This window comes from Oncorhynchus kisutch, linkage group LG11, assembly GCF_002021735.2.
Source record: "Oncorhynchus kisutch isolate 150728-3 linkage group LG11, Okis_V2, whole genome shotgun sequence".
Classification (NCBI taxonomy): Eukaryota; Metazoa; Chordata; class Actinopteri; order Salmoniformes; family Salmonidae; genus Oncorhynchus; species Oncorhynchus kisutch.
In genome coordinates, this window is record NC_034184.2 from 46,682,494 (window position 1) to 46,704,304 (window position 21,811).

The window sequence follows — 21,811 nt, forward strand, 5'->3', positions numbered from 1 at the left end:
GAAATTAGAAAGTCATGCAAAGTATCAGACACTACACACATATTTATAATAATTATGCTATTTCAGAAAATAGGACAACCTTTATATTCTGAGACAATTCAACCTGTTATTTAAAAATATGAAATCTCAACCATAAACAATTTGAGAGATGGAAGTGTTGTCACTTTTTAAAAAAACTTTGCTGATACTGCAGTGTTTAGGAATATACATTCTATTTTTTATTCTGACACTATACTTTTTCTTTGGTTAGAATGAACCCCTACTTACTAAAGAGCTGGTTAGATATACAGTGCCTTCATAAAATATTCACACTCCTTTAACTTTTTCCACATTTTGTTGTATTACAGTTTAAAATGGATTAAATTTAGATTTTGTGTCACTGGTTTACACACAATTAAAAAGTAAAAGCTGAAATGTCTTGAGTCAATAAGTATTCAACCCCTTTGTTATGGCAAGCCTAAATAAGTTCTGGAGTAAAAAATGACCTTGAGTCATATACGTTGCAAGGATTCACTCTGTGTGTAATAATAGAGATGATTCTTGAATGACTACCTCATCTCTGTGCCCCACACACAGAATTATATGTAAGATCCCAAGGTCGAGCAGTGAATTTCAAACACAGATTCAACCACAAAGACCAGAGAGGTTTTCCAATGCCTCGCAAAGAGGGGCATCTATTCGTAAATGGGTAAAAAGAAAGCAGACATTGAATACTCCTTTGAGCATGGCAAAGTTATTATTTACATTTTGGATGGTATATCAATACACCCAGTCACTACAAAGACACAGGCGTCCTTCCGAACTCAGTTGCGTGAGAGGAAGGAAACTGCTCAGGGATTTCACAGAGGCCAATGGTGACTTTAAAACAATTACAGAGCTTAATGGCTGTGATAGAAAAAAACTGAGGATGGATCAACATTGTAGTTATTCAACAATACTAACCTAAATGACAGAGGGAAAAGAAGGAAGCCTGTACATAATAAAAAATATTCCAAAACATGCATCCTGTTTGAAACAAGGAACTAAAGTATACTGCAAAAGAAATGGCAAAACAATTAACTTTTTGCCCAGAATACACAGTGTTATGTTTGGGGCAAGTCCAATGCAACACACTACTGAGTACCACTCTCCATATTTTCACGTGTAGTGCTGGCTGCATCATGTTATGGGTATGCTCATAATCGTTAAGGACGGGGGAGTTTTTCAGGAGAAGAAATGATGGAGCTAAGCTTGGTAGACTCTAGTTTTCACCAGCCGCCGGGAGATGAATTTACCTTTCAGCAGGACAATAATCTAAAACACAAGACCAAATATACAAACTCAGGGGTGTGAATACTTCCCCTACCTGTCAAAAATGTGGACACACCTACTCAATCAAGGATTTTTCTTAATTTTACTATTTTCTACATTGTAGCATAATAATAAAGATATCAAAACTATGAAATAACACATATGGAATCATGTAGTAACCAAAAAAGTGTTAAACAAATAAAAAAATATTTTATATTGGAGATTCTTCAAAGTAGCCACCCTTTGCCTTGATGACAGCTTTGCACACTGTTGGCATTCTCTTAATCAACTTATTTCCTGTCACGCCCTGACCGCTTTGTATGTTTCTATTTTTAGTTTGGTCAGGGTGTGATGTGGGTGGGTATTCTATATTGTAGGTCTAGGATTTCGTTTTCTATGTGTTTGGCCTGGTATGGTTCTCAATCAGAGGCAGCTGTCTATTGTTGTCTCTGATTGAGAGCCATACTTAGGTAGCCTGTTTTCACATTTTGAGTTGTGGGTGATTATTTTCTGGTTAGTGTTTGTTGCACCTGTCAGAACTGTTCGTTTATCGTTTTGTTGGTTTTGTTTGTGTATTCATTCTGGATTAAAAGTATTATGGATACGTACCACGCTGCACTTTGGTCCTCCTCTCCTTCTCCCGACGACAATCGTGACATTTCCTTCTTAATGCGTTTGAGCCAATCAGTTGTGTTGTGACAAGGTAGGGATGGTATAGAGAAGATAGCCCTATTTTGTAAAATACCAAGTCCATATTATGGCAAGTACAGCTCAAATATGCAAAGATAAATGACAGTCCATCATTCGTAGTTTCTCTTTGCTTATTTGAGCTGTTCTTGACATAATATGGACTTGGTCTTTTGCCAAATAGGGCAATCTTCTGTACACCAACCCTACCTTGTCACAACACAACTGATTGGTGACTACCTCATGAAGCTGGTTGAGAGAATTCCAAGGCAAAGGGTGGCTACTTTGAAGAATATAACATATATTTACTGATTACTACAGTACATGATTACATGATGATACATGATTCCATATGTGTTATTTCATAGTTTTGATGTCTTCACTATTATTCTACAATGTAGTAAATAGTAAAAATAAAGAAAAACCCTGAATTAAGTAGGTGTGTCCAAACTTTTGACTGGTACCTTATGTTACAGCAATTCACAGACACAGGCTACATTTGCAAACAATGTACCCTTAGTAACACTGTAAAGGTGTTACTGTGAAATTGACAGTAATTTACAAGCAGCTTGTGGCAAGTAAAGTTCATTATTTCATATTACAGTACACCTTCTGCAATATAAATATGGTTTAAAAGGAAGTACTATGTAATGACACACAGAAAATGTACTGTATTATATTGTAAAAATGAATAGATGAATGAATGAATGAAATTAATCGAGGGGAGTACTTTGTATTGTACAGTGTTTTACTGTAATTACAAGGAATTGGTGCAAGCAGGTTGGCTGCTAGGTAAAGTTTTTACAAACATTACAGTATATTAATTGATATTTGGTTCTTTATATCACTGGCACATCTAGTGGCCTTAACAAAGGCTTCCAAACTGGCAGATACTACAGGGCAAAAGGGACCAAACCATTTAAAGTGTAAGAATTTCTGCCACTTCAATCTGTCCCCAATACATTTTAAATTGATGGGTCACTATAACCACATAGGAGTTAAGTTGGTATAGCATTCTCACTCACAGGTACATCATATATAGCATCTTACAAAGCACGCCTGAAAATATGTTAATACCCAAGAAACAGCAATACCATGCACCCAATATTTTGTATTTATTTAACCTTTATTTAACTAGGCAAATCAGTTAAGAACAAATTATTATTTACAATGACAACGCTGCCCTATGGGACTCCCAATCACTGCTGGTTGTGATACAGCCTGGAATCAAACCAGGGTCTGTAGTGAGTCTCTAGCACTGAGATGCAGTGCCTTAGACCGCTGCACCACTCGGGAGCCCACTAGCGGTTTTTGGCATTCCAAAGATACGGTACAGTACTGTATTTTGGGGGGTAGAATTACTGTACCATTCAAAATACAGCAATTATTTCCCCGCCCACAACATTTTCCCACAATGCACCATAATTTACAGTATGCTGCAGTAAAAATGTGACTGTTGATAATACAACACATTTCTGTATAATTTACAGGTTTCTGTTACAGTGCACCCTTGCCTTGCCTATTGGAACAGAGTATGGATCTGGAACAAAATAGAAGTTAATCAGCATTCAGAAGCACATAACTATTATGGCCTTATTCCAGTGTAGCTGTGACGGAATTACCTTTAGATATGTATGTAAGTACAGGTTTGCAAGTAGCCTACTTACTATTGCGAATTCTGTTTTTCAAAAGGAAACAGGATAATGTAGTACTGCATAACTACATGCAACTACTAGTACTTACTAGCCTGTTAGTAAGTACTAGTAAGTACAAGATAGTTACATTGGTAATTAGTTACTCAGGTATAAGGCCTAAGCAAAGTAAAGTGTGACCACTTACTTGGTCCATCCAATCAGTGTTGTTATAGCACAGTTGAGGAAAGAAATTGAACTCTCCTTGGTCAAATCACATATTTTTGTTAATATTGCTACAAAAGTTATTACTACCAAAATGTGTTTTTTGTTTATCATATTATAATCGTGTTGCAGCTGGTTGCCTTGATTTTTTAAAAGTTTATTCAACTTCAAATGTTTTACACCGTATGCATATCAATAGCAGTAGCAGGTATAATAAGCTGAGTTTGCTGTAAAACTTTAGTGCATAATGCATGTCAAATTTAGGAAAGGGCTGCTCATTTGAATTTCCTGTTTTTTTTGGCAAGTGACAAATATGCAAATTAAAATGTATCATATTGACCTTATTTAGAGATATATTCGGGACATAAAAGGTGCACAAGGTACTTGTTGAGATGGTGGATGCAAGTGAAGAGACTGAATCAACTCCGGTCAGTATGTCAGAAAATATCATTACTGAAGTGGCCAATTGGCTGTGTGTAAGAACAGACCATTTCCCGCACTGCAAGCTACTGTATGTTATGTCAGGTTCCAGTAAAATATATGCCAATACTTGTGCAATTTAGATTTTTAAAAATATGATCCATAGTTATTTGCGTGATATCCCGTAAAACAAAGAAAATATAGATGTATGAAAATAGTGTTCATGTAGTACATGGGGATGTGTGAAACTCACTGCTGACCAGACCGGACACGTCGCGAGCGTCGCAAAGTAAATGTAGAAATCCATGTTATTCAATTATTGCACCCACACTGCAAACCTCCAAGGACAGGCCATAAATTCACAGAGACAGACGAGCCCCCGTTCTCTGGTTCTAGCAGAGAAGAGGGCGAGCTGGAGGAGTCAGAGCCATCCACTTCCACCGATGATGACAGCTCTCTGGGTGGACAAGAACAGATTGTCTCACACCAGTCTAGCCACACCTCCAAACAATGTCAGCGGAGACTCAACTATGTGGGACCCCAACTCAGATTTGTCGCGCCATGTCTCGGATGACAGTGGTGCTAAATCCGACTCCCAGACAACAACAACAAAAAACATATTTACGGGATATTTTAGTGCAGGCTGGGCCACATCAAGATAAGGAGTGGAATTTCCAAAGAGATGAGGGGCAACAAATATTTTCGGTGGCCCAATACAATAGGAGAATGGCGAACGGGGAGAGAGGGGCGAGACCATGGCTCTTTTATTCCAAGCAAAAACAATGCAGCTTTCTGGGTTTTTTTTCTCACACGAGTACAAATCTACACTGGTCAGGGATGGAACCAGGGACTGGAAGAATCTGTGCCACCTCCTCAGCTCGCCTGAGAAGTCGCATGAACGCCTAGATATTTTTCAGAGGTGGAATGAGCTGGAGATCAGTCTGGTGTTCAAGCAAACTATTAATGCCTAAGCCCTACAGGTGCTGCAGAGGCCTTGATACGCATATTGGCCACCCAGAACATTGCGCTACGTGGGACCACCGGCAGGCTGAACGAGCCAAATAATGGCAACTTTCTGAAGTTTGTGGAAATTCTGTGTAGCTTTGATTTGATTTCAGAACCATGGACAGCTACCCAGAGAAAATATCACTTACTGCAATGCAGCAGAGGCAATTCCAGGCGGGCCACAAAATGAAGAAATGTTGAAACTGATGTTGGACAATCAAATTCGATATCTAAATAAACCAAATTTGTCACGGCTGGGTCAGTGACAGAAAACTTATTTTACACTGCTCCAGCGAAACGAGGCCCGCCATGCATTTATGAAGAGCTCAAACGATCTCTCTTTTTACAGTTCTACAGGAATATTAAATTATATGTTAAATAAAATTGTTATTTTTATTCTAATTGTAACAATTCTGGGGTCGTGCCATGTGTGATAAGAGGTGGCATATTATTAGTAAGAAACTCGGTTTCCTACTATAGGCAGCTGGCTGCATAGTGATTGCAACATTGTAACTCTCCGATGCAGGGGTTAAAGTAAAATTCCTTTCTACCCGGTAAGGGACCTCATATATGTGCACGCGCCCACCAACATTTTTTATGGCCCTAATCATAGAATTACATATATAATTGGAGCCTATTTCGTCCTATTCAAAAAGGTGGTAGGCCGACCTGTTTGACAAACACAATTATGCTATGCATAGATGTCGGTATAGCCATATCCTCCAATACCCATGCACTCTTTAAATAACTCCATGTCTGGGAATGGCTTGGTGTGTTTGTGTGTTTGGGCTCAAATTGAGTGAGGGTATCCCATACCATTTGTTAAAGCAAAGGGCAAAAATTGTATATATTGTTTGCTATATGTTTTGAAATAAATGAATAAAAAGTATCCAGATTATATAAAGGCTTCTATAACAATGTTTAACTCTGTGATGCCTTATGGTAGAAACAAGCTTTAAAATGCCCGCGATAGACATGACTCCGATGCATATTGGGGATATATTGATTCCTCTCTATGACATTCTGAAGCTGAGCTGCAGCCTATAATATTCAAGGAGACAAACACATTGACGTTGCTATTCTGTCACTAAAGTCTGTCCCTATTAATTGCCATTTTCACTCTCTGAAAATATATGTTTGTTTAAACCCAGGCAGATTTTAGGGAAGCACTTCTGTTCTTGGGTTATGCAATGGAGGAGTAGCCAGCAGTTTGAAGCCTGTATTTTTCTGCGTAGGTAGAGCTGCGTGGAAAGGTAACTTTTGCAAGTGCCATGCTTAGATTCATAAGGATGTCTAACATTTAATTATTTGCAAACAGCTGTTTGACATTAAGAATAAGTAAGGTAAAATAGCCTATTTCTCTGTCCATTCTTCCCTGAAACTTATATTTTCACTATCCTCTTTTTACAGCCCAACATTTTCTTTTGATTGCAATATGTTTTTCCCCAATCAAAGCACACAGAAATATGACAAACGAATTTCATAGAGACATTGGTGATTTTATCAATGAAATCATATTAGGCAGTTAGGTTAGTGACATTGAACTCATTATATTGCCTACTAACTAGATGTGTTACATTTTTTATTTAATTTGTAGTGTAGCCCTATGAATTGGGCTGCTATTATGTTCTGTTCCTCCGACTTTCAGGTGAGACATTTTTTTTGCCCAAGGCATAACCTATTGCCGACCACTGCTGTACATAGTTTAGCGGGGATAGCAAGGGGGCGGCAGATTTTTGTCTCGCTTAGGGCAGCAGAACGTCCAGGTCCGTCCCTGGTGACATCCTTTACATTTAGATCATAAATACGTTTATAATAACTATATAGTAGCTGATACCTGATGGCACATGAGGATGAACTGCAGCTCATTAATGTTCTTCAGTTTTTTTTTCTTTCAAGCTTAATTTAGTGACTCTATTCTCAATCTGATCTGGAGTTGACTGTGTCCTCCTGAGTCCCCCCATAGAGGGGCTTTTGACTAGCCTTCTCCAGGACTTCCATGCTGTCCCGTAGACTGACTGATATGGAAAAGTTATTGGGCTTCAGGGTTAGTCCGTAGGTGTAGTCAATGGTGGGCGGCTTGTCCGGGTCGGGACTAAAGTGGGCCTGGTGCACCAGCAATGCTGTAAATAGGAACAGCTGCATCTTTGACAGTTCCTCTCCGATGCACCGCCGCTTTCCCAAGGAGAAGATGAGCACGCTGCTGGCCAGGTCTTTGTTCAGTGAGCCGTCCTGATCCAGGAAGCGCAGAGGGTCAAAGGTCTCCGGGTGAGTCCACTTGGTGGGGTCGTGGTTGCTGGACCACTGGTTGATGAAGATCACTGTGTCCTTGGGGATGGTGTAGCCCATGATGGTGGTGTCGGTGATGGTGCTGTGGGGGATGGTGAGCGGCACGAAGCTGGTAAAGCGCATCATTTCGTAGATGAAGGCCATCACGTAAGGCAACTGGGACTGGTCCTCGATGATGGGCAGATGGCTCCGGTCGACCACTTTGTCTACTTCCTCCTGGAGACGCAGCTGAATATGAGGAAACCTATATAGGAAAAGGTCAAAGGTGAACACTCAGATCACAGGTAATTCAATAATTTCCTAAATAATTTCCTATTGAGAAGCTAACCTCTATTTCAACACTGAGGGCATTCTCAATACAGTAGTGATAAATCATTTTTGGTGGGTAACTATGGGCAGCAGGTTACAGGTTATTTCCACATTTTGTGACATTACAGCCTTATTCTAAAATTGATTAAATAAAAAAATGTCCGCATTAATCTACAAACAATACCCCATAACAATAAAGCGAAAACAGGTTTTTTGACATTTTTGCAAATATAAAAAGTACTCCGAATCAACATGGTAGGGATGAAAACACAGCAAACAGAAAACATAGAAAGCACAGTATGTGGGTATGTGTGGGTGTATTGTGATGCAAATGCATGTGTTTTTGTGTTTGGAAAAGTGTGGAGTTAAACGAGTGAAAAAGGAAATGGGTGCGAATACCTAAGCCCATGTGTGTCTGCGAGCAGGGGTTGTAAAGAGAGAGCTTTCAATTTTGTGCAGATATGGGATATACATTTTTTTAAATAAATTGTTAATATAGTTGAGTTATTTACTGTTCTATCATGATGGAACGGTCCCCAACCCTATACCCTAGACACACACCTGAACGACCCATACGACCCATAAGGAGAAGGCCTTATCTGTTTTATGGACCCACTAAAGCAGTACCAACCCCTCAAGATTCTGGGCCTGCCTGGCAGAGTGGGTCTTACAAAGCCAAAGCCCCCTGATGCGTGAATATAATATACAAGGAATTTCTCAAAGCTGCTAATGAGAAACTTGACGACCTTGTACCTAGCCGGTGGGGATTCCGGTGGGGTGCCTCCACCCAGGTAGTGGCAATGCTGGCAACAATAGCTGCAGTAACCCATGGGGAGTTTATTTTTTATTTGTATATATAAATAAATATAAATATTTATATTGATAACTATATATAATACAAATCGAGGTGAGGGCGTTGGAAATGTTTTTGGGGGTTGATCTACTTCTGTTCTGTGAGTGGTACTGTGTGCTCTTTCGAAGGATGGGTCCCGGTCTCTCGGGGCCCTGGGATCCGGGGGGACATAGATGGTCTGCTGATGGGGGTGGGGGGGTCTAGCGGGTGGAATAGTGGATGAAAATTGAAGGTTTACTTAGTAGCAATGCAAATATCATGGTACAGCTATATGGACACTCAATTACTATGTCATTTTTTATAGTAAGTTTACCAACATATATAATGATAAATAGAATTTAAGCTTGTATCTCAGTATGGTAAATGGTGAAATAAGTATAGCCAGCTATAATTGTAATGGCTTAACAGATAATAAGAAAAGACGATCAGTATTTACCTGGCTAAAAGACAAGGAATATAATATCTACTGTTTACAGGAAACTCACAACAATTTTAGATGAAGTTGTGTGGAAAAAGGATTTCTCCCATGTGCAAAGAAACACAAAATGGGTGATTAAATTTATTAACAATCATTTTTATCCAAATGTGCAAATTGTCCAAACAGATCTGCAAGGTAGATGTATGATTTTAAGTATGTTATTGGACCATAAACAGATACAGCTCATTAATCTATATGGTCCAAATAATGATGAAACATGCTTCTTTGAAAATATACAGTACCAGTCAAAAGTTTGGATACACCTACTCAGGTTATTCTTTATTATTACTATTTTGTACATTGTAGAATAATAGTGAAGAGATCAAAACTATGAAATAGCACATATGGAATCATGTAGTAATCAAAGTGTTAAACAAATCAAAATATATTTTAGATTTTAGATTCTTCAAAGTAGCCATCCTTTGCGTTGATGAAAGCTTTGCACACTCTTGGAATTCTCTCAACCACCTGGAATGCTTTTCCAACATTCTTGAAAGAGTTCCCACATATGCTAAGCACTTGTTGGCTGCTTTTCCTTCCCTCTGCGGTCCAACTAATCCCAAACCATCTCAATTGGGTTGAGGTCGGGTGATTGTGGAGGCCAGGTCATCTGATGCAGCACTCCACCACTCTCCTTCTTGGTCAAATAGCCCTGGTGGTTGGAACCATATCTTTAAAATTTGGACTCATCAAACCAAAGGACTGGTCGAATGTCCATTGCTCGTGTTTCTTGGCCCAAGCAAGTCTCTTATTATTATTTGGAGTCCTTTAGTAGTGGTTTCTTTTCAGCAATTTGACCATGAAGGTTTGATTCACAAAGTCTTCAGTTGATGTCGAGATGTGTCTGTTACTTGAACTCTGGCAAACATTTATTTCGGCTGCAATTTGTGAGGCTGGTAACTCTAGTGAACTTATCCTCTGCAGCAGAGATTACTCTGGGTCTTGCTTTCCTGTGGCGGTCCACATGAGAGGCAGTTTCATCATAGCGCTTGATAGTTTTTGCAATTGCACTTTTTGTTTTATAATTAAAAATATACATATATTTCACCTTTATTTAACCAGTTAGGCTAGTTGAGAACAAGTTCTCATTTACATCTTCGACCTGGCCAACATAAAGCAAAGCAGTTTGACACAAACAACAACGCAGAGTTACAAATGGAATAAACAAACATGCAGTCAATAATACAATAGAAAAAGTCTATATACAGTGTGTGCAAATGAGGTAGGATGAGGGAGGTAAGGCAATAAATAGGCCGTAGTGGCAAAATAATTACAATGTAGCAATTAAACATTGGAGTGATAGATGTGCAGAAGATGAGTGTGCAAGTAGAGATACTGGGGTGCAAAGGAGAAAAAATATATATAAATCGCAGTATGAGGGATGCGGTAGTTGGATGGGTTATTTACAGATGGGCTATGTACAGGTGCAGTGATCTGTGAGCTGCTCTAACAGGTTGTGCTTAAATCTAGTGAGGGAGATATGAGTCTCCAGCTTCAGTGACTTTTGCAGTTCGTTCCAGTCATTGGCAGCAGAGTTGTGGATTGAAAGGAGCCAAAGGAGGAATTTGCTTTGGGGGTGACCAGTGTGATATACCTGCTGGAGAACGTGCTACGGGTGGGTGCTGCTATGGTGACAAGTGAGCTGAGATAAGGCGGGGCTTTACCTAGGAGAGACTTATAGATGACCTGGAGCCAGTGGGTTTGGCAACGAATATGAAGCGAGGGCCAGCCAACAAGAGCATACAGGTCACAGGGTTGGGTAGTATATGGTGCTTTTGTGACATATGGTGACAAAACGGATGGCACTGCGATAGTGTTGGAGGCTATTTTGTAAATTACATCGCCGAAGTCAAGGATCGGTAGGAAAGTCCGTTTTACGAGGGTATGTTTGGCAGCATGAGTGAAGGATGCTTTGTTGCGAAATAGGAAGCCGATTCCAGATTTAAATTTGGATTGGAGATGCTTAAAGTGAGTCTGGAAGGAGAGTTTACAGTCTAACCAGACACCTAGGTATTTGTAGTTGTCCATGCTGGACGGGCGGGCAGGTGTTGGCAGCGATCGGTTGAAGAGCATGAATTTAGTTTTACTTGCATTTAAGAGCAGTTGGAGGCCACGGAAGGAGAGTTGTATGGCATTGAAGCTCGTTTGGAGGTTTGTTAATTAACACCTAGTCCAAAGAAGGGCCAGATGTATACAGAATGGTGTCGTCTGTGTAGAGGTGGATCAGGGAATCACCTGCAGCAAGAGCGACATCGTTGATGTATACAGAAAAGAGTCGGCCCGAGAATTGAACCTTGTGGCACCCTCATAGAGACTGCCAGAGGTCCGGACAACAGGCCCTCCGATTTGACACACTGAACTCTGTCTGCGAAGTAGTTGGTGAACCAGGCGAGGCAGTCATTTGAGAAACCAAAGCTATTTAGTCTGCCGATAAGAATACGGTGATTGACAGAGTCGAAAGCTTTGGCCAGGTCGATGAAGACGGCTGCACAGTACTGTCTTTTATCAATGGCGGTTATGATATCGTTTAGTGGCTTGAGCATGGCTGAGGTGCACCTGTGACCAGCTCGGAAACAGCGGAGAAGGTACAGTGAGATTCGAAATGGTCAGTGATATGTTTATTATCTTGGCTTTCGAAGACTTTAGAAAGGCAGGGCAGGATGGATATAGGTCTATAACAGTTTGGGAACAGGAACAGATATAGCCTTTGGTTCACTCCAGACTTAACTGCCCTTGACCAGCACAAAAACATAATGTGGCGGACTGCACTAGCATCGAATTGTCCCCGCGATATGCAACTGTTCAAAGTGTCACCCCCTTTGAAGAGGGGAATGACCGCGGCAGGTTTCCAATCTTTAGGGATCTCGGACGATACGAAAGAGAGGTTGAACAGACTGGTAATAGGGGTTGCAACAATAGCGGCGGATAATTTTAGAAAGAGAGGGTCCAGATTGTCTAGCCATGCTGATTTGTGCAGGTGCAGGTTTTGCAGCTCTTTCAGAACATCTGCCCTCTGGATTTGGGTGAAGGAGAAGCTGGGGAGGCTCGGGCAAGTATCTGCGGGGGGTGTGGAGCTGTTGGCCAGTGTTGGGGTAGCCAGGAGGAAAGCATGGCCAGCTATAGAGAAATGCTTATTGAAATTTTCGATTATCATGGATTTATGGCTGGTGATCGTGTTACCTAGCCTCAGTGCAGTGGGCAGCTGGGAGGAGGTGCTCTTGTTCTCTATGGACTTTACAGTGTCCCAAAACTTTTTGGAGTTATAGATACAGGATGAAAATTTCTGTTTGAAATAGCTAGCCTTTGCTTTCCTGACTGCGTGTATTTTTTCCTGACTTCCCTGAACAGTTGCATATCGCGGGGACTATTTGATGCTAGTGCAGTCCGCCACGTGGTGTTTTTGTGCTGGTCAAGGGCAGTCAGGTCTGGAGTGAACCAAGGGCTATATCTGTTTCTGTTCCTACTTGAAGAAAGTAATGATGGATTGTAATTTTTCTTTGCTTATTTGAGCTGTTCTTGCCATAAATGGACTTGGTCTTTTAACAAATAGGGCTATCTTTTGTTTACCACCTCTACATTGTCACAACACAACTGATTGGCTCAAAAGCATAAAAAGCATCTGTTCTTTGTTCTACATTTTTTGAAAGGGGTATACTTATTTAAGATAGTGAAGAATGATCAGGAGTAATGGTCCAGGGTTTACGGCAGGAATCCGGCGTTGTAGTGGAAATGGAAGAACTAATAGTACACATTGATACAGTAGCAATAAAACTGTACTATAGAGGCACAGAATAAGTTAGAGGAACAACAAAAAGAAATGGAGGAACTTATTCAAGAAAGATCAACTGTAATATATTATAAAAATAAAGCGAACTGGATGGAACATGGGATAAAAATCAACAAAACATTTTTTAATCTTCAACATAGAAATGCTACCAAATTTGTTTTAATGAAACTTGTGACAAATGGAGTCACCCATGATTTACCAAACAATATTTTGAAAGACGAATCAAAGTACTCTAAGCACGTTTCCATTTCAGTCTCCTCCATCTCCACCAACCGAAGATAACTGTATGGATTTTATTTATTTTAATCATGTCAAATTAACAGATATACAGAAAGACTCATGTGAAGGCCAAATTACAGAGGAGAAACTTCTTGATGCAATTAAATCATTTAAAACCTGGGAAAACTCCAGGCATACCCGTAAACATAACATAAACATGTTTTGTTATACTCAGAGGACTGTTATTAGCATGTTTTAACCACTCCTAAAAAAATACTCAACAAGAATATCTAACTTAATTATTACTGAAAATCCAGTACATTTAAAAAAAATGGAGGCCCCTTCAGTGTTGTAATGCAAATATTATTGCAAAATGCATAGCGCATAGAATTTAAAAGGTATTGTCAGATATTGTTTATTGTAATCAAACAGGTTTTTTACATGGATGATACATTGGAGATAATATAATATAAGTCCTGGAAACAATAGAATATTATGAAAAACATGGGAAACCAGGCCTGGTTTTCATAGCTGACACTGAAAAGGCTTTTGATAAAGTAAGACTGGGATGCCTGGAATATATGCCTGGAATATTTCAATTTTGGAGAATCTGTTATAAAATGGGTTGAAGTTCGGTCGTGATTGGGAGTCCCATAGGGCGGTGCACAATTGTCTCATTATCAACAGTACATTTTTACTGCAACATACTGTAAATTATGGTGCATTTTGGGAAAATGTTGTGGGCGGGGAAATAATTTCTGTATTTTGAATGGTACAGTAATTCTACCCCCCAAAATGCAGTACTGTACCGTATCTTTGGAATGGCAAAAACCTTTTCACTGATAGTGGGCTCCCGAGTGGCGCAGCGGTCTAAGGCACTGCATCTCAGTGCTAGAGGCATCACTACAGACCCTGGTTTGATTCCAGGCTGTATAATTGGATAATAATTTGGATCCCTCCACAGCCTCATAGATGATCTAGAAACTCTTTAGTCATATTCCAGTTGACCTACACTACCGTTCAAAAGTTTGGGGTCACATAGAAATGTCCTTGTTTTTGAAAGGAAAGCAAATTGTTGGTCCATTAAAATAACATCAAATTGATCAGAAATACAGTGTAGACATTGTTAATGTTGTAAATGACTATTGTTGCTAGAAATGGCAGATTTTTAAAAATGGAATATCTACATAGGCCTACAGATGCCCATTATCAGAAAACCCTTTTGCAATTATGTTAGCACAGCTGAAAACTGTTGTCCTGATTAAAGAAGCAATAAAAATGGCTTTCTTTAGACAGGTTGAGTATCTGGAGCATCAGCATTTGTGGGTTCGATTACAGGCTCAAAATGGCTAGAAACAAATATCTTTCTTCTGAAACTCGTCAGTCTATACTTGTTCTGAGAAATGAGGGCTATTCCATGTGAGAAATTGCAGAGAAACTGAAGATCTTGTACAACGCTGTGTAATACTCCCTTCACAGAACAGCGCAAACTGGCTCTAACCAGAATAGAAAGAGGAGTAGGAGGCCCCGGTGCACAACTGAGCAAGAGGACAAGTACATTGCAGTGTCTAGTTTGAGAAACAGACACCTCATATCTCCTCAACTGGCAGCTTCATTAAATAGTACCTGCAAAACACCAGCACTATGGCCTTCTGGAGGACTTCGTCGCCACCCGTGGTCCCCAATTCACGTCACATATATGGAGAGCCTTCATGGAGAAGCTGGGGGTCACATTCAGCATCACATCCGGGTAACGGCCTCAGTCCAACGTACAGGTGGAAAGGACCAACCAGGAGCTGGGGAGGTTGCTGAGGAGTCACAGTCAGGACCCACAGAGGAAGTGGGCCCGGTACCTTCCCTGGGCAGAGTACGCCCAGAACTCACTTCCTCACTCCTCCACTGGGTTGTCTACCTTCCAGTGCATCCTGGGGCACCAGCCTGGCTCCGTGGACCTTGAGCCAAACCAAAGGCACTGCGATGGATGAGTGGTTCCGGTGCGCAGGGCAGGTTTGCTTCCCACATGAGGCTCCAACGCGCCGTCCAGCACCAGAAGGAGCAGGTGGACTGCCACCGCAGTTAGGCACCCGTTTTTAAGCCTGGTGAACGCTTCTGGCTCTCCACCAGAAACCTCCCGCTCCGCCTGCCCTGCCGGAAGCTGAGCCCCCGGTTTGTGGGGCCATTCAAAGTTCTCCAGAGGGTCAATGAGGTAACTTACCAATTACAGCTTCCCAATGACTACCGGATCTCACCCTCTTTTCACGTTTCCCTCCTCAGGCCGGTGGTTCCTTGTCCCTTCGCTGATGCAGTCTTTCACCCCTCCGCCTCCCCTGGACATCGAGGGTAGTCCCACGTATGCCGTCAGTTCCCTCCTGAATGCCAGATGTCGTGGAGGTAGGTTACAGTACCTGGTGGACTGGGAGGGGTACGGTCCAGGGAGCGGTTTTGGGTTCCGGTGGACGACATTCTAGATCCCAACATCATCAGAGATTTCCACCTTCGCCGTCCAAACCGGCCCGCTCTTCGTCCTTGGGGCCGTCTTCCTGGCCAGCGTTGTCCTCTTCGTCCACTCCTGCTCTCCTTGTTCAGCACTCGACATCGCCGGTCTAGTAACCACCGGTCCTGGAAACCCATCCTTTACGCACACCTGGCAACCTTCATTACACACATCTGCGCCTCATTAGGCACATCTGGACTTCATCGCCTCCCTGATTACTTCCCTTTTATATAAGACTCCGTCAGAAAAGACAGAACAAATAATACAGCAAATATTGTGGTTAAACTAATTGATTAAAAAAAACATTTTTTTTCAAATTTGTTTTTTTTTAAAGGTATAATCTTTGTAAATTTTATCATAAATAAGACTGGTGGAGTTATGTCACACATGCAGCTAACAAAAATATATGGAAATGTCTGCGCTACCCAAAATTACAACCAACTAATTGCAGCATTGCCACAAAAATGGAAGAGGCAAGTGGAAGCGGGAAAAAGTAAGGAACTTGTCTGTCGACACTGCATTAAATATTTTCAAGGAAAATTGTGATAAATAAAAAAGTATACCAGTTTCGTTTAAGGACCGTAGAATTGGCAGAGGTGCTACATATAGAATGCAAAATAGTTGGTAAGAGATTTTCAATGTACCGATTCCATGGCACATAGTTTATGAACTGATATGCAAAACAACACCGGATTCAAAACTTTGAATTTATTTATTTAAATTATTATACAAAATTCTTGTAACCAATAGAACGTTATATATGGGGGATACAACCATCCCAGCTCTGCAGATTTTGGTGCGAAGAGATTATTTGTTTTGGTACTGTCCATATGTAGCTTGTTTTTGGTCGCAGGTCCATGAATGGTTGAAGAAGTGCAACATTTACCTGGAGCTAACTCTGCAGATAGCACTCCTGGGGTATTTGAAAAATCATAATCAATAAATCAATAACATAATACTACTTTTAGCAACAAAAAAAATTCTTTAATTTACAATCTGTAGAAACTATGAGAATAGAAAGGTTTGGAACTTTTGTGAAACATCACAGCACAGTTGAAAAATATATGGCAAATGCAAATAAAAATGGATGGTGTTAAGAGAAGTATATAGGTTCAGAACTTTTGTGAAACAGCACAGTTAAAAATATATGGCAAAATATAAATTAAACTGGATGGGCTTCAGACATAGATGGGAGGGGTTGATGGTAGCTGAAGGATGGAATTAAAAACAAACAAAAGATAACTATTGTAAAATACATTGTGTCCGTAAAATGTATATAGTATGTATAAGCTGGAAGTAGAAGCCTAAGTGTTGTTGTTTAATAGTTTACTCAAATTAGTTGAGGGGTGGTAGGGTTAGGGGAGGAAAAGAAAGGAAAATATATTTCAAAAAGATATGTTTATATATTTACAAAAGAATGTATGCGGGATTCGAAATGAAGCAGACAATTACATTGATGGAATCTACAATATATCTGCACTACTAAAGCTGATCTATCTCCTAAAATAAAAAATAAACAAAAACAATAAACAAAATCTAAAAAATACCTTATTTACATAAGTATTCAGACCATTTGCTATAACACTCGAAACTGAGTTCAGGTGCATCCTGTTTCAATTGATCATCCTTGAGATGTTTCTACAACTTCATTCGAGTCAACCTGTGGTAAATTCAATTGATTGGACATGATTTGGAAAGACACACAATTGTCTACATAAGGTCCCACAATTGACAGTGCATGTCAGAGCAAAAACCAAGTCATGAGGTCGAAGGAATTGTTTGTAGAGCTCCGAGACAGGATTGTGTCGAGGCACAGATCTGGGGAAGGATACCAAAAGAAATTCTGCTGCATTGAATGCTCCCTTGAACACAGTGGCCTCCATCATACTTAAATTGAAGAAGTTTTGAACAACCAACATTCTCTGGTATGATGAAACCAAGATTGAACTCTTTGGCCTGAATGCCAAGCATCACTTCTGGAGAAAACCTGGCACCATCCCTACAGTGAAGCATGGTAATGGCAGCATCATGCTGTGGGGATGGTTTTCAGGGGCAGGGACTGGGAGACTAGTCAGGATCGAGGGAAAGATGAACAGAGCAAAGTACAGAGAGTTTCTTGATGAAAACCTGCTCCAGAGCGCTCAGGACCTCAGACTGTGGCAAAGGTTCACCTTCCAACAGGACAATGACCCTAAACATACAGCCAATACAATACAGGAGTCGCTTCGGGACAAGTCTCTGAATGTCCTTGAGTTGCCCCGCCAGAGCCCGGACTTGAACCCAATCAAACATCTCTGGAGAAACCTGAAAATACCTGTGCAGCTACGCTCCCCATCCAAACTGACAGATCTTGAGAGGATCTGTATAGAACAATGTGAGAAACTCCCCAAATACAGATGTGCAAAGCTTGTAGCTTTCTACCCAAAAAGACTCTAGACTGTAATCGCTGCCAAAAGTGTTTCAACAAACTACTGAGTAAAGGGTCTGAATACTTCTGTAAATGTTATATTTCAGTTTTTTTTGTGCTTTTGCTTTGACATTATGGGGTATTGTGTGTAGATTGATGAGTAAAAAAAAACAAGTTCATCAATTTTAGAATAAGGCTGTAACGTAACAAAACGTGGAAAAAGTCAAGGGGTCTGAATACTTTCCGAATGCACCGTAATTGCAGAGAACCCGGTGTTTTGAGGATATATTTGCATGGCTGTTGTTAGGCCGGAGACGATGTCAAGAGCCGGCAAACCGTGCCAATATATCCTCCAATGATACATTCGATTGCATTATCACTTTTAAACATGGGTTACCAACATATTCAGATAATGATTGAGATATTTTCATTTTAAAAACTTTGTTTTGATAAATTTATTCATACTATTTCATCATTCCATTATATGTTGTCCCAACACTAATCTGGTGTTGCTATCCAAGCCGGCTAGTCATTTGTTCTATTGGTTTGGTTGCCATAGACGGGACCCAGTTGTTCAGTCTTTTTGCTCCGTATTTATGGACGTTACCCAGTCGTTAGTTCGGAATGTTCCATTTCCATACTGGCTGACAACGTTCTTATCCCTTACTTTATACCCAGCTAGCAATGAGGAATCGGCCCAGTTGCGGCCCGGAATCCTAGCCATAAGTAATACCAAAGATGTTCTACTCATCTATCTGTGGCAATACTGCCAAAGGCGGCCCAGTCTCTGGGCCACCTGAGGTCGGCCAAGTCTGACTCTCAGCGGAGTGCCCCGACTCTCAGCGGGAATCGGCCCAAATCCACTGTGCCAGCTGGGTAGCTAGCCAACTACGGCTAATTTACAGTCACGTCAAAAAGTGCAGCCAGAATAACAGCAAAGTATCTGCATTTTTATTTGTTTAACTGTTTTCGAGAGACATTTATTTGGATACATCAATAACAATGAGCTCATGAGGCACGATTTCGCCTGGCATAGAAAATGTACTCTCTCTTTAGACAAACCTCCGCTGTTGAAAACGAAATGTTGGTCAAAAACAAATGTGAGATAATATCTAGATGTTTTTTATAGTGAAGATCAAGTGTATTAATTTCTTGGCTGGGCTGATGAGACAGTGGATTGCGCAGTCAGATGGAACAGAGTTAATGGGCATTTTAATGTCATATATTTAGCTGGTGGTAACTTGTGGAATAGACACCGGCTGAAATGCGCTTTTAACTAGCATTCAGAATTAGACCCACCACTTGTATAATTAAGTGATAATGCCCGATTGTTAGTCCTGAGACGAAATTAAATCGTGCGAATATATCCTACAAATACTGGCTTCAAGGTCATTATCACTTTTATTGACTTTTTATTTAACATTTACTTTATCAGGGAGTCATACTGAGACTAAGGTGTCTTTTACAGATGAGCCCAAAATTACAGAAATGACAGAAAATGCAGACATCAAAATATAAATAAAACAAAACACATTAATCACTAATAAGGTCCTCAATCAGCTTCAGAACAATTGCATTAAATACTAGGTATGTAAACGCTTTTATTTTTCCTGCACAAACAAGCTACAGTATGCCTACTGTTAATCCAACTGGCAACACACAGCATGTTCTACTGCTCAGAATACGTTATTTCCTGAAGCGATAGTTTAGGAAAGAAAAGCCGAGTCCTCATTTTAGGCTGCCAATACCTGCCTGGGCGCTTCTGATATTTAATACTATTACGTAACATCATAGTTCTGCAACTGAAGTGCCGAATTCAAGAGCAAGTACAGTACCCTACCAACAATGAAAGAGCAGAGCATAAGTGCTCTTTCGTTTTTTAAATGTTGATTGTGAGATGGTGGCATACTAGGAGGTTAAGTAATTGTCCCAGTAAAAAATAGCTTTCTCCACTTTAGGCATAGGTTTTCTCCTCTTTACGCAAATAAATTATTCACTTTACATGCTGGGCTTTCTCAATTTTACACATAGGTGATTGTTAACAGAACATATTATGTGAAAAAAATAGTACTTTCATTTCACTTTAGCTGATTCAAAATTAATATGTATTACCTCACAAGTATCAGCATTATCCACTGAAGTGCAGTAGATAGTGTATCTTGGCTTGCTCCAAAAATATCGCTGATAGTGGGTGGCACATAATCTTTGCCTGGTGAGACCCTTGGTGAGCTGTCCTTGGGATGGTCCAATGCCATGATGAAAGCATCTGTCATGTCCCGGATGGTGCTTGACTGAATGGTCTTTCGATGCTCGACAACTTTATTAAGGATAAATTTACTGAACTCCTGGTTGAGCTCTTTAAAGTTTTCAAATATGTTTTTTATTGGGTTGGGGAAATACTGGAGCCATGGCATAACATCCACGATGCTTCCAGCTCCCACTGTTTGGGTGAATTGATAGTTTCGTCCCACCACTTGCGCAAACTCTTCGTCGTCGTATGAATACCTCTTTCCAAAGCACACGGCGGTCATTACGTTAGCGGTTGATACCACCAAGTATGTCATTGGCTGGAAATATTGGTGCTCTTTAGTTTTTACCAGGAAAATATGGAGCAGCTCCCTTACTTCGCAGACAACATGGTTTTCGAAGGCCTTTTTGGTGTGCATGTTGCCGGTAGAAAACATCCGAACAGTAGATTGGGCCACTTTTCGATGCACTTTCCACCATTCGCTAAATGTACCAAAAGCAATGCCATCGCCATTGGAAACATATTGAAACGAGGCAAAGTCAGGTCTGCCTGCGAAATCATATCCCTTTTTGATGAGCGCCTGCCTGATTGCGTCGCAATTTAGTACCACAACGTCCCGGCAGCCGAGTTTGATTTGAAAGACATCCCCATATTTCCGTGACATGCGAGAGAAATAGAGGTGAGGAGTGTTTCCAAGCTCTACTGCGTTCCCAATGACCGGCCAAGCGAACGGTCCAGGCGGGCTGTGTACTTCCCAGCTCCGCCTGATCCTGCGCCACAGGAGCATGGCAAAGAGAAAAGTCAAAGACGCCAATAGCAGGCCAATACTCCTTGGCATTGGCCGAGTCATCTCTTCGAATATAACTTGCAAGTCCATTATGGAGCCTAGAGAAAGCAATAAGTTAGTTCTATAAAAAAATCATTAATTGATTATAGGGCAAAATACACGTAAATTCAATAGTCATTATTTTGAGACACAAATATAGTCTAGCGGAAGTATTATTACAGAGCTAAATATGTCACAAAATACCGGGAATGAATAAGCACCACCTTGCAGTTCGTTTGTTGCTTCTTCTAAGAAAATAACAGCCTGATGTTAATTGTAGTTTGTCTGTTCCTAATGTTTGGATGAATAAGCTCCTATCCCGTCGATGCAGATTGTAAGGCTACGTTTTAATGTAAGCACAAGAAGCGCGCTCATTAGGTCTCACTTATTTATATAGCGGATCCAGCTTGAAAGTACGAATTATTGAAGAATGAAATCCGCAAAACCTGCGCAATAGACAGAAAAATAAATGCAGTTATTATGTCCAGTAACTTTATTCATATTATCGTGCAGTTCCAGACCTTCCACTCTCCACATGTGAATAGCCTTCTGTTGTCCCAAGTTATGATTTATCTTAAACAGAAGTGTCAAATAGCATCATAGCTCGTCAGCGTCTGAGTTGTGGTGGCTATTGTAAGAGCTG

At 40.5% G+C, this 21,811-nt stretch overlaps 1 protein-coding gene across 1 annotated transcript; it reads right to left on the minus strand.

Moving 5' to 3' along the window:
* Window positions 1-2,730: 2,730 nt before the first annotated feature.
* Window positions 2,731-21,715, minus strand: LOC109899606 (cytochrome P450 1B1-like). The gene is made up of 3 exons (XM_020494984.2): window positions 21,393-21,715; window positions 20,207-21,227; window positions 2,731-7,791 (listed from the first exon to the last, which is right to left on the minus strand). Exons 2-3 carry the CDS (start codon window positions 21,217-21,219, stop codon window positions 7,179-7,181), a joined length of 1,626 nt encoding a protein of 541 aa, XP_020350573.1. The 5' UTR covers window positions 21,220-21,227; window positions 21,393-21,715; the 3' UTR covers window positions 2,731-7,178.
* Between the last annotated feature and the right edge of the window lie 96 nt (window positions 21,716-21,811).